General features: G+C 40.9%; 1 protein-coding gene across 1 annotated transcript in view; it reads right to left on the minus strand.

Moving 5' to 3' along the window:
* GLB1 (galactosidase, beta 1) overlaps positions 1–14454 on the minus strand; it is a 94641-nt gene that overhangs the window by 51350 nt on the left and 28837 nt on the right. Inside the window, exons 6-9 of the mRNA XM_008578083.1 lie at positions 12554–12734; positions 8574–8632; positions 2048–2169; positions 1921–1961 (exon numbers count right to left, since the gene is read on the minus strand). Coding sequence (XP_008576305.1) covers positions 1921–1961; positions 2048–2169; positions 8574–8632; positions 12554–12734 — 403 coding nt within the window. The remainder of the gene's footprint in view (positions 1–1920; positions 1962–2047; positions 2170–8573; positions 8633–12553; positions 12735–14454) is intronic.

Raw genomic sequence — 14454 nt, forward strand, 5'->3', positions numbered from 1 at the left:
ACCCACCCACCCACCACCACCACCACCACCACCACCACCAAAAACAAAAAACGGGCAGTGCCTCTAGCCCACCAAGACCTGAAAGACCTGAGTTTGAGACCTGGCTCCACTCTGTACCAGCTGAACAGAAAATGTGTGGACTTTTTTTTGTAGCCATCTATTGTTATATGTAAAGTGGTGTCAATAATCCCTAGCCTAGATGAGACTGATATGAGGACTAAATAAGAAAGTAGAGATGGAAAAGAGACTTCTATTGATGATGGCAGGGGCAGGGGAGAGGATTAAGGACAACTTCCACAGTTTCTAGTTTGTTTGTTTCTTTTTTGTTTTGGTATGGCATCTGAACTCTTAACCTTGATGTTATCAGCACTGCTCTCTAACCAACTGAGCTAACTGGCCAGCCCTGAGTGATAGTTTTTATACTGATTAATTTTTTTTCTAAGAAGAACGTGTTGTTTTCAGTAAAACAATAAGATTTTTAAAAATTGTGTGATGAACTGTAAAGTTCCAGAAAACATATCTTTACTCATGGTTAGATGATTGGTCTCAATTCCATCAAAGGCAGCTAGGTGGAATCTCTACCTATTGAATGAAAGAGTCATCGCCAAGTCTTGACTGTTTCTAATAAGAAGACAGACACACAGAGATGATCTAAAACATCAGTTACCAACCTCGGCACACTATGATCTTTTAGGCAGTGGCATTTGAGTTTTGCAATGTCTTCATTTCTTGGCTCTAATAATACTAAGAAATTTGATAATGCTTGCAAGCAATGTCTTCTCCTAGCCCACCCCACCCTGCAAAAAAAAAATAGCAGTTCAAAGGAAGGACTTCTTTGATAGTTGATAATGTCCAATTTCAGATCCTGAGAGATTTAGGCCCCAACTAAGCCTCCAAAACTCAATAGTAGGGCATCTTCAATGATTCAGAGAGAAAAATGCAGAAGTAGGGAGAGGTGGGGAATGGAGCTTAGAGAAAAGCCAACAGAGCATAATTTGTCTTTGTAAAAATCAATGACAATATAGAGAAATTTGTCATAATTTTTTCTACACACACATAAAAAACATATAGAAATGTAAAATGGAGCAGCCTCTTTGGAAAACACCATGGCAGTCCCACAAACTCTAAACATAGAGTTGACCATATGACTGAGCAATTCCACTCCTAGGTGTGTACCCAAAAGAATTAAAACAGGGACTCAAACAAACACTTGCACATCAATATTCACAGCAACATTATTCATAATATCCCCAAACTGGAGATAACCCAAATGCCCATCAACTGATGAATGAATAAAATATTATACATCCTCACAATAGAATATTATTCAGCAATAAAAAGGAATGAAGTACTGACACATGACTAGAAATGTCCAGAATAAGCAAATCCACAGGGACAAGGAGCAAATTAGTGATTTCCAAGGGCTCGGGGGAGGGGGAGTAGGGAGTGACTGCCAATGGGTATGAAGTTTCTTTTTGGGGTGATGAAAATGTTCTGGAATTGGATGATGATAATGGCTGCACAACACTGTGAAAATACTAAATACTACTGGATCATACACTTTACACTTGTGAGTTTTATGGTACATGAAATATATATCAACAAAATAAAATGTTTAAAAAAAGACCACAGCACAATATATGAGCAAATAAGCTACAGTCACAGACCATGACTGCAGCTTGCCCAGCTAGCCTGGTTTAAAACAATAAGGTCTTCTAAATACGCAGGTAATGCCCCATAAAAAATATTTAAACAAAAATGATTTTTAAAATTATATAGGTAATTCTTATATGTTAGAAAATTTAGGAGAAGGCAAACAAAAATAGAAAATAAAAATCATGGGTAGGCATACCCTCCAAAATCAAGCCCAAGAAACATTCTAGCATAAGCTTCTATAAACAGATGTTAAATTGCCCTTACCATTCCAATAGGCAAAATTGGTCCCACCCATAAACATGTACCTGTAAGGAAACAAGAGAACACATAGTACTTCACTGTGAGCCCACAGCTGTTGAGGGTACCCTCCCCTCCGGTGATGAACACTCACAAGTTCACATTTGCCCCAATGGCAAGCAAACTATAGAGGGAGGAAGCCAATTCTTCAGTCTTGACTGTCGAGTGAGGTTGGCCCCAGTGGTCTAGCCAGCCAGTATAGAATTCAGAATTGATCTAAAAAGAGAAAAGGACATGGAGCTTGGGATAGACTTATGACCTTCAAATACTGGAGCTTCTCTGTAATGCTCTGTAGCGCTCTTAAACCTGTTCATGATGCCAATTGTAAAGCTAAGTGACCATGCCAGCTGTCGGGCTCTTTTACCTGCCGGTAATCTTGCCGACTGGGACGATTGTTGAGCTAGCTCCCAGATCCCTCAAGCTCATTCACAGGCTAGGTCACCAGACCCCTAACATGCAGGTCTATGAGCTAGGTAACCGCCAAAAGGTCCTTGGAAGCTGTAGGTTGGAAAGCATGGCTGTGCCGTGTGGTCGCCCGAGGCCAATGCCCACCCACGTGCTTCACTAAAACTCCTCTCTCTCTGTCTCTCCCTCTCTCTCCCTCCCTCCCTCTCTCTCAGCAAGAATAGCAACAAAACTAAAAAGATACATTAGCACGCACATGCACTAACCCCACACACACACACACACACACACACACACACACACACACACACACACAGACAATTTGCTTACAAAGGATGTGCTAAAACCACACCCAGCTGGACCCGAGGTGAGGGCCCTGACCAAACTATTCTATTTTCCCAACATGGTCCATCTATTCCACTGAGGGACAGGTGGAAAGGGGCCTGACATGCACTGCATAACCCAGGGCTGGAGACCAGTGAGGACTTCCAATAATAGCACTGCCTACACTCAGCCCTCAGGCGCCAACCCAAAGTGAGATCTCATCCTATGCAATACAAGTATTGCTGAAAAGTTATGCCTACACCAAAATTTTGTTAACCTACACTCAGTTCAAATACAGTAGGAAAGTCTTGTTGGGTGAAGGGATTGTTTTTAAAAAAATTTTTATTACTTCAAAAAAATTTTTATTGAAACATTGATTGTACATATTTATGGGGTACAGAGTTATATTTCAGTACATGTATACACTGTGTGCTGGTCATTCAGGGTAATTAGCTTATTCATCATTGCAAAATGTAATCATTTCTTTGTGATGTGAACATTAGATCTCTCTTCTAGTCATTTGGTTACATGCAGTAAATCATTATTGATTATAGATTTCTGGGTTGACTGCACACCAGTAAGATTTATTTTTTCTATCTCAAATTACTTTCATGTCCATTAATCAGCCTCTCACTACCCCTCCTCCCCCCACTTTCCTGTCTCTAGTAAGTATAGTTCTCTCTCCATTTAACAATTCAACTTCTTGTTCTTATTGTTTTTTATTTATTTGTTTTGCTTTGTTCTCTTTTTTTTAGCTTCCACATGTGAGTGAGAACACATGGTATTTCTCTTTCTGTGCCTGGCTTATTTGACATAATTTTCTCCAAGCTCATCCATATTGGCACAAATAGCAGAATTTCATTCTTTTTTATGGCTGAGTAGTATTCCATTATGTATATGTACCACATTTTCTTTATCCAATCATTTGTTAATGGACATTCATGTTGGTTCCTTATCTTGACTATTGTAAACACAGCTGCAATAAACACGGGGGTGCAGGTGTCCCTTCAACATGATGCTTTCCATTCCTTTGGGTATATACCCAGCAGAGGGATTGTTAGATAGTATGGTAGTTCTATCTGTAGTTATTTCAGAAACTTCCATACTGTTTTCCTTAATGGCTGTGCTAGTTTACAGTCCCACCAACAGTGCAGAAGGGTTCCCCTTTCTCTGCATCCTTACCAGCATTTGTTATTTTCTGTCTTTTTTATAATAGCCAGTCTAACTGGGATGAGATGGTATCTCAATGTGGCTTTGATTTGCATTTCCCTTATGATTAGTGATGTTGAGCATTTTTTGCATACTTATTGGCCATTTTGAGAAATGTCTATTGCGTTCCCTTGCACATTTTTCAATTGGGCTATTTTTATTTATCTATTTATTTACTTTTAACTATTGAGTTGAGTTCCTTATATATTCTGGAAATTAGCCCCTTGTCAGATGTATTGTTTGCAAATATTTTCTACCATCCTGTAGGTTGTCTCTTTGCTCTGTTGATTGTTTCCTTTGCTGTGCAGAAGCTTTGTAGTTTGATAAAATCTCATTTGTTAATTTTCACTTTTGTTGCCTGTGCTTTTGAGGTCTTATTTATGAAATCTTTGCCTAATCCTATATCCTGGAGTGTTCCCTGTGTTTTCTTCTAGAATTTTTATAGTTTCAGGTCTTATGTTTAAGTCTTTAATCCATTTTGAGTTGATTTTTACATATGGTGAGAGATAGGGTGTAGTTTTATTCTTCTGCATATGAATATCTAGTTTTCTTTTCTTTTCTTTTTTTTATTTTAAAGATGACCAGTAAGGGACCTCAACCCTTGGCTTGGTGTTGTCAACACCACACTCAGCCAGTGAGCAAACCAGCCATCCCTATATCAGATCCAAACCCACGGCCTTGCTGTTATCAGCACCGCACTCTCCCGAGTGAGCCACAGGCCGGCCCTGAATATCTAGTTTTCTCAGCACCATTTACTGAAGAGGCTGTCCTTTCTCCAATATATGGTTAGTGCCTTTATCAAAGATCAATTGGCTCTAAGTATGTTGGTTTATTTTGGGGCTTTCTATTCTGTTCCATTGGCCAAAGTGTTTGCTTTTATGCCAGTATCATGCTGTTTTGGTTACAATAGCTTTGTAGTATAATTTGAAGTCAGGTAGCATAATGCCTCCTGCTTTACTCTTTTTGCTCAGGATTACTTTGGCTATTCAAGGTCTTCTGTTGTTCCAACCAAATGTTAGGATGTTTTTCTATTTCTGTGGAGAATGTTATTGGTAATGTATTAGTCAGGGTTCTCTAGAGGGACAGAATCAATAGGATATGTTATAATTATGTGAGAGGGATTTATTAGGGAAGTTAGCTCACATGATTATGAAGAAAAGTTCCATGATAGGCCATCTATAAACTGGATGCTGGTAGCGTGGCTCAGTCCAAGTCCAAAGGCCTCAAAACCAGGGAAGCTGATAGTGTCCTTGGTGTAAGTTCTGGAACCCCAAAACTGAAGAGTCTTGAGCTCTGATGTCCATGGACAGGAGAGAAGAGTATATCCCAGCTCCAGCAGATTGAGAGAGAGAGCTTCACCTCTTTCTTCTGTCTTTTGTTCTCTCTGAGCCCCCAGCGGATTGGATAGTTCCCACCCACATTGAGGGTGGGTCTTTCCCATCCAATCCAATCAGACTCTCATACTAATCTCTGCTGGAGACACCCTCATGGACACACCTAAAAAGATTGCTTTACCAGGTTTCTCAGCATTCCTTCATCTAACCAAGTTGACACCTAGATTAACCTTTAAGGGTAATTTGAATGGGATTGCACTGAATCTGTAAATGACTTCAGGTAGTAGGGACATTTTCACAACATTAATTCTACCAATCCATGACCATGGAATGTCTTTCCATGTTTTTGTGTCCTCTTTAATTTCTTTCATCAGTGTTTTGTAGTTTTCGTTATAGAGACCTTTCACCTCCTTGGTTAAATTTATTCCCAGGTATTTTATTTTTTGGTAACTGTTGTAAATGAGATTGCTTTCTTAATTTCTTTTTCTGCTAGCTCATTATTGGTATATACAAATGCTACTGACTTGTATATTGATTTTATATCCTGCAAGTTTACTGAATTTGTTTATCAACAGTTTCAGTAAAAAAACCTAAGAGTTTTTTGGTATAGTCTAGGTTTTTCTGTATGTAACATCATGTCATCTGCAAACAGGGACAATTCGACTTCCTCTTTTCCTATTTAGATGCCCTTTGTTCCTTTTGCTTGCCTGACTGCTCTGGCTAGAACTTCCAGTACTTGTTAAATAGGAGTGGTAAGAGTAGGCATCTTTGTCCAGTTCTTGTCTTAGAGGGAAAGCTTTCATCTTTTCCCTGTTCGGATGATATTAGCTGTGGGTTTATCACATATGGCTTTTATTGTGTTGAAATATTTTCCTTCTATACCTAATTTGTTGAGAGTTTTTATCACAAAGAGATGTTGAATTTTATCAAATGCTTTTTCCTGAGATAATCATATGGTTTTTATCTCTCATTTTTTTTTTCTTTTTTGTGACCGGTAAGGGGATCGCAACCCTTGGCTTGGTGTCGCCTGTACTGCACTCAGCCAGTGAGTGCACCGGCCATCCCTATACAGGATCCGAACCCGCGGCGGGAGCGCCACTGCGCTCCCAGTGCTGCACTCTCCCGAGTGAGCCATGGGGTCGGCCCTATCTTTCATTTTATTGATGTGGTGTATCACATTTTTTGCATCTCTTGAACCATCCTTGCATCCCTTGGATGAATCCCACTTGATCATGGTTTATAATCTTTTTGATGTGCTGTTGGATTCTGTTTGCTAGTACTTTGCTGAGAATTTTTGCATTTAAGTTCATCAAGGACATTGCCCTATAGTTTTCCTTTTATGTTGTGTCTTGGTATCAAGGTGATGCTGGACTCATAGAATGAGTTTGGGAGAATAACCTGTGCTTTGATTTTTAGTTTGAGGAAAACTAAAATAGTTTGAGAAAAATTAGTATTATATCTTCTCTAAAAGTTTGGTAGAATTCAGCAGCGAAGCCATCCAGTCACAGGATTTTCTTTCTTGGGAGACTGCTGATTACTGATTCAACCTTGTTACTTATTATTGGTTTGTTCAGGTTTTCTATTTCTTCTTGGTTCAGTCTTGGTAGGTTGAATGTGTCCAGAAATTTATCCATTTCCTCTAGATTTTCAAATTTGTTGATGTATAGTTGTTCATAATAGTCTGTAATGATTCTTTGTATTTCTGTGGAATCAGTTGTAATGTCTCCTTTTTCATTTCTGATTTTTGATATTTGGGTTTTTTGCTCTTCTTTTCTTGTTCAGTCTAGCCTACGGTTTGTCAATTTTGTTTATCTTCTCAAAAAACAACTGTTTGTTTCATTGATTTTTTGTACCCTTTTTTTGTTCTCTATTTCATTTAATTCTACTCTGATCTTTATTTTTCTTTCCATCTACTAATTTTGGGGTTAGATTGTTCTTGCTTTTCTAGTTCCATGAGGTGTAATAATGTAAGGTTGTTTATTTGGGACCTTTCAACTTTTTTGATGTGAGCACTAATTGCAATAATTGTGCCTCTTAGTACTGCTTTTGCAGTATCCCATAGGTTTTGGTAAGTTATGCTTGTATTTTCATTTGTTTCAAGGAATTTTTTGATTTTCTGCTTTATTTCTTCTTTCACCCATTGGTTGTTCAGGAGTGTGTTGTTTAATTTCCACGTATTTATATAGTTTCCAAAGTTTTATTTGTTGTTGATTTCTAGTTTTATTCCATTGTGGCCTGAAAAAATACTTGATATAATTTCAATCTTTTAAAATTTGTTGAGACTTTGATTTGTGGCCTAATATGTGCTCTATCCTGAAGAATGATCTGTGTGTCGATGAGAAAAATGTATATTCTGCAGTTGTTGAATGAAATGTTCTATAAATGTATGTAAAAGTCCATTTGATCTAAAGTGCTGTTTAAATCTAACATTTCTCTTCTAATTTTTTGTCCAGTGCTGAGAGAGGCATGTTAACGTCCTCATATATTCTTTATTGGGGTCTATCTCTCCCTTCAGATCCAATAATATTTGCTTTATATATCTGGGTGCTCTGGTGTTGGGTCCATACATATTTAAGATTGTGATATCTTTGTATTAGTCCATTTTGTGGTCAGCAAAACTACATCCTCAATGCCACCTGGTTGCTTGTTAGAAGTGCAGAATCGGGCCGGCCCCGTGGCGCACTTGGGAGAGTGCGGCACTGGGAGCGCAGTGATGCTCCTGCTGCGGGTTCGGATCCTATATAGGAATGGCCGGTGCGCTCACTGGCTGAGCGTGGTGCGGGCGACACCAAGCCAAGGGTTGCGATCCCCTTACCGGTCACAAAAAAGAACAAAAAAAAAAAAAAAAAAAAAAGAAGTGCAGAATCTCAGGGCCCACCCCAGAGCCAGCAGATTGAATTTTGCATTTTAGCACCTTCCCCAAATTATTTGTAAACACTTTAAATGTGGAGAAACTCTATCACAAAGAGTTCTCAAGAAACACAGACCTGAACTCTGAACTTACACCCTGGCCAGCCACTCACTGGGCAAGTGACACACATTCCCTGACCCTCACTGAAAAGAGTGACAGTAATACCACTTTTTTTTTTTTCCTGACCAGTAAGGGGATCGCAACCCTCAGCATATGTGGTCTGCAGCACGCTCAGCCAGTGAGCGCACTGGCCATCCTTATATAGGATCTGAACCCGTGGCTTTGGCGCTACCAGTGCTGCAGTCTCCTGAGTGAGCCATGGGGCCGGCACAGTAATACTGTTTTTGAGAGTGGCCCTGAGATGAGATCAGGAAGCAAAAGTATAGAGTCTGATGTACAAGCCAACAGTCTCTCCACACCTTATCCCCAATTCTTACCAAGGGTCCTTTGGGCTCAATCTTCCTCTGGAGTAGGAAAGCAGCTGTGATGTTGCTGCCTGAAAATTACAAGAGGGAGAAGAAAGGTCAGTCATGGGAATGACAAGAAGTTAAGTAACATGAGCCATTCATGGGACTTGAGCCTGAGGCTCTGCTATGGTCTGAATATTGGTGCCTCCAAAATTCTTATGTTGGAACCTAGTACTTGGTTTGACAGTATTGAGGTGGGGCCTTTGGAAAGTGACTAAGAATGGCATTAGTGCTGTTATAAAAAGGAGCTCCCTGGCCCCTTCTGCCATGTGAGGACATAGCAAGAAGGTACCATCTTTGAAGCAAAAAGCCCTCAGCAGACGCTGAATCTGCTAGCATCTTGATCTTTAACCTCCCAGCCTTCAGAACTGTGAGCAATAAATTTCAGTTGTTTATAAATTACCCAGTCTAAGGTATTTTGCTATAGCAGCCCAAACTAAGACAGGACCTCTGTCCTTTCCCATCTCGCCATGGGCCTGGAACACCTCCAAGCTAGCTTCAGGATAAACACAGACCATCAACTTGAGGGAGGTGTGGGGACTACAGATCATTGCTTTCTCTCTGAGCAGGTCCCCATGGCCTCTCCTGACTGGACTGCATTAGAAGTTTATTTCACAGGCCTGTCTTCTTCATCTGTGTTTCCCCAGGGCTTGGACACATGTCTTATGTGCTTAACTTTTCACACAGACATTTGGTTGACCTAGATGCTTGCTACAGGAGGGGCCTGCTATGAAGACATTTCCTTGTAGCCTCCATGGTGATGCAAACATAATGGTGCTATAAATATTTGCCAGTTAATTAACAAATCAAAGGAATGGGAGTGCTCTAATTGTGCTTATCCCTGAATAAGAGTGCCCTCTGAATTATTTTTTTGTTTTGTTTTGTTTTGGTTTCGTTGGCTGGCCGGTATAGGGACCTGAACCCTTGACCTTGATGCTATCAACACTGTACTCTAACTAACTGAGCTATCGGCTAGGCCCTGAATTCTAATTTGTACATCATCAGCTATCCCAAACCACTTGCTCTCAATTTTTCCTTCTAAAACATTCAATTAGGATGCCTGTCTTGTCTTACTTTCCTTGTCTTCTATGGTACCTTTCTCCTCTAAAAAAAAAAAAAAAAAAGAATTTCTCCACAAAGAAGTCTGGCTCATGTCAGTGAAAGAGTAAGCATGAACAGTGCCCACACCAACTGGAGCAGAGGACACCCTGGCCCCACACCTCACAATCCAGTTCCCACAGCAGGTATCTCAGAGTGGAAATGATAACAGACAAGATCCTCCAATCACCCCTTGCTCCAGTTGTTCCAGTTTTCAGAAGAAAATGTGCTGATCAAGAAAGAGCAGAACCTCATTTACTTCATGCTGTATTTCTTACTATTAAACACTAAATGGCATTCAGATCTTTAAACACTGTTCTCATGAGCTTCCTCCTGAGATCTGACCCCCGGCCAATGCCCCTCTCCCACACAAGTCAATGAAACTGGCAGGAGCCTCAGCTGGAGGTCGCCCTGCCCCAGGAACACTGGCCTTGCAGTGGCCTGTCTTTCAACCCCCAAAAGTACTGATCACACTGTCACCTCACATACAAATAATGCTTATGACAAGTTCATAATAATCTTCAACTGGTTCATCCCAATAGAAAATTACGGTGCTTTTTCATCACTGTGATGGGAAGTGTGCCAAAGCAGGATGAAACCAGCATGCCACTTCCTCTGCAGCTCTTTGTAGATAAGAGTATCACCAAATGCTCTGAGCAAAGTACCATGTTTCTAGAAACACTCACTTAAAGTCACTTCTTTTCCTCTCTTCTTTTTGGTAATGTAGAACAACCTCTTTAAAAATGCGACTTCAGCCTCATTCCCACATTTCAGTCTCCTGTACATCCCTCTCAAAAGACGGCAAGTGTTGGATATGCAATGTGCTGAAGTGTCTTACACCTCAGAGGGCAGAACAGCAGGGTCCATATGCTACTTGAAGAGCTGGTCTTTTTGTAACAGCCTGAACTGAAGTGACTCCATTTTGTTAAACCTTTGAACTCAAAAACTTGTTCTCTCCTGTCAGCCAAACCACATAGACTGCAGCTAATTGCCAGAACACAATGACTCTTTCTCTCACACTGTAAACAAATAATTAGAGAAAAATTATTAACCCAGATGGTCATTCTGTACTAGCTTACTAACCTGATCTTGTTTGAGGATAACAGAAACTGAACCCATGGAGAATGAGGTATGGTGCTGGTCGACTCCCACCTGGGCAGTTCCTTGATGATGATCTGAAACACTCAAGCACGTCTGCATGTCCCCGCGTGGTCACCATGAGTCAGTTTCCACCACAGACCCCTATAACACCCTTTGGCAAACCTGGGAGAGGCGGAGATAGTCTCTGAGACATAAGTCTGCCATCTCCCCAGGCTGCCGGCTTCCTGATTAAAGGCCACCTTTACTCACACCAACTATTGTCTCTCGATTATTGGCCATTGAGAGGGGAGCAAATGGACCTTTGGGGTCTCAGCAACATTCTTATTTTTTGTAAATTTATATTTTTAAATAATTTCAAACTTACAGAAAGTTGTGAGAAGAGTGCAAATAACTCTCAAATTCCCTTCACCTAGATTCCTCAACTATTATCATTTTACCATATTTACCCTATCAGAGTCTCTCTTTCTATAAAAATGTATGTATTTTTTTCTGAGCCATTTGAGAATAAGTTGCAGACATGATGGCCCTTTAACCCCTAAATACTTCAGTGTGTAGTCCCTAAGAACAAGGGGATTCTTTAAATAAACACAATACATTTTGAAGTACCCTTGTATAAAAAATAAATGGAAAAAAGAAAAAAACCACAATTATAAAAATCAGGAAATTAACATTGATACAATACTATTATCTACAGACTTTACTTAAAGAGTGAAATCATCTTTTTTTTTTTTTTTTTTTGTCTTTTTGTCTCTTTTTTCATGTCCGGCAATGGATCGCAACCCTCAGTGTCGCACCCATACCGGACCAGGACTGGCAACGGGATTGCAACCCTCGGCGCTGCGGCCCGCACCTCGCTCAGCCAGTGAGCGGGAACCGGTCTGTATGTGGGATCCGAACCCTCGGCGGGAGCGCCGCCACACTCCCAAGCGGCGCACTGTAGCAGTGCGCCACTGGGCCGGCCCCAGAGTGAAATCATCTTAATAATGTCCTTCATAGCAAAAAATATAAAAATTTAAAAAAAGTCCTGTCTAGGACCCCATTCAGGATCATACGCTGCATTTGGCTGTCACGTCCTTTATGAAAGCTGCTCTCAACCTAAATGAAGACTCTGTTAACATTTCTTATGGCCAAAAGTGCCCTCGCCATGCTGCTCACGCATGCAGAACTTTCTCATTTGTGGAACCTCCCCAGCTTACACGACACTGAGTGCAAGACAATTTTTGTAACATCTGCCAAACCACCTCCAGCCCTCACAGTCCACAGTGCTGTGAGTTATGAAGAAGGGCAACAGAAATGTACAGTGGGTTCCCTGTACTCAAGGGCTGGCAGGGTGACGATGCCAGCCAGTGGCTGACTTGAGAGTTTGCTACTATGAGGCATCCTGCCCAGATGGGAGGACAGGAGGAGCAGAGAAGAGCAGCAGATACAGAGCCTGAAAGGCGACTGTCTCGGGGTGGAGCATCTCCCAGCTGGAACTGCTCACTGCCTTCTTCATGTGGCGTGGACCACCCAGCACTGAGACAGCAGGACTCCAGGTTTTAGGCTGGCACTGCTAGTGCTGAAAATGAAGCTACTCTGGATGCTCTCATCATATAGACTTCAAAACAACAACTCTCTGCAACTGAGGGGTACAATTACTCTATTTTACATGTTACTTGATAAAGGAAAATTTGAGAAATCTCATTCAATCTACACATGCCACTTTAGAAAGCTGATTTTAAGCTGTGTTTTCTGTTACTACAGACACTGACCTACTCCAAAGTCCACTGTGGCGTAGAGGCCCATCAGGGCCCCGCACTTCAGGTATTTTTCACTGGCCCCGTCAGTGGTGAACAGAACCACCTCATTACCCAGGTGGGAGCGGAAGCGCTTCTGCAAGAAACGCAGGTAATCATAGTCACAGGCAAAGTAGCTGCCATATTCATTTTCAACCTGCAAATTACAAAAGAGGAGGGAGAGATTAGGAGATCCTAATGTAGCCATTCTAATGCAAGCTTTTGTTTTGGGAAAGTATCTGCAGAGATGACAAGGCTTAAAGATTGTCAGAAATGTCTCCTGCAGACCTCAAAACTTATTTTTCCAAAAAGCAACTCAACATAAAAGCTTATCTCCTGGGCCAGCCTGTGGCTCACTCGGGAGAGTGCGGTGCTGATAACACCAAGGCCATGGGTTCGGATCCCATATAGGGATGGCCGGTTGGCTCGCTGGGTGAGCGTGGTGCTGACAACACCAAGGCCATGGGTTCGGATCCCATATAGGGATGGCCGGTTGGCTCGCTGGGTGAGCGTGGTGCTGACAACACCAAGGCCATGGGTTCGGATCCCATATAGGGATGGCCGGTTGGCTCGCTGGGTGAGCGTGGTGCTGACAACACCAAGCCAAGGGTTAAGATCCCCTTACCGGTCATCTTTTGAAAAAAAAAAAAGCTTATCTCCTGCTAACCCTCCCTCACCACCTAGAAATAAGAAAAACAAAACCAAAAAACACCAAATTGTTTTTTGGAGTGTAGTGATATTCTCTTCTATAATAGATAATAGATACTTTAAACATTATATAAACAATATTTCATAAATAATACCTTCCCATGGTAGAAATATTAGAAAATGGAGAAAAATTAAAAGAAAATGGTAAAACCATCTGTTAATTCCATTGCTTAGAGATAACTACTATAAGCACTGTAGTATACAGTTTTCCAAATTTACACCCACACACTAAATATACACAAATAATATATAGTGTTTTCTTTCCTTAAAACTGGTATTGTTATTATACACGCCAGTCCTAACATTGCTTTTTTCCTTCATATATTATCCAAAATATCCACGGCACTAAGAAGGGTGAATGCTGGATACGGATACGGATGTGCCATCATTTACTTGATCTCCTGCTGTCAAATATCCAGGGTTCTTCCCATTTTGTGCTTATTTACCAATGTTCAGTTTGTGTCAATAACATCAATGGTTCTCATCAAAAGCTCTTTTGTCTCCCAGGGGACATCTGGCAATGTCTGGAAACATTCTGGGCTGTCACACAGGGGAAGGGAGCGGGGGGTGCTACTGGCATCCAGTGGGTAGAGGGCAGGGCCGCTACTGAATATCCTACAGTGCACAGAACACACCCACAGCAAAGAACTGATCAGGTGTAAAATGGCAATAGTGCTGAGGGTGGGAAACCCTGCTCTGAAGCATGCATTCTTAATAAGGTAGGTACATCCCAGGGGGTGAATATGGATTCTCATGGGATTAAAAAAAAAAAAAATTATTATTTTTATATATAAAACACAGATGCACATATAGTATATAAATAGGGATACAATACCTCAGGTATTAAAATTTCATTGGTGGGGAGGCAATTAGAAAAAAAATAAAATTTCTAAAAAGGCTCCTTAGCGGGCAACAGGAAAAAAAAAAGGTTAAGAAATATTGGTCTTGGGCAGTAAAATGAATGAACTTCAGCTGTACCCAATCATCAAAGAATCTTAGAAATACAATGTTGAGTGAAAAAAGCACAACACTGAAAAATACATACAGTACGATCCCCCTTATAGAAAATTCAGAAACAGTCAAAACCAAACTATGAAGTCTGAGTACACACATAGGTGGTAAAAGTACAAAGCAAAGCAAGCAGGAAACTGATGACCATGAAAGTCAGG

This window comes from Galeopterus variegatus, unplaced genomic scaffold (genome assembly GCF_000696425.1).
Source record: "Galeopterus variegatus unplaced genomic scaffold, G_variegatus-3.0.2 Scaffold1627, whole genome shotgun sequence".
Taxonomy (NCBI): Eukaryota; Metazoa; Chordata; class Mammalia; order Dermoptera; family Cynocephalidae; genus Galeopterus; species Galeopterus variegatus.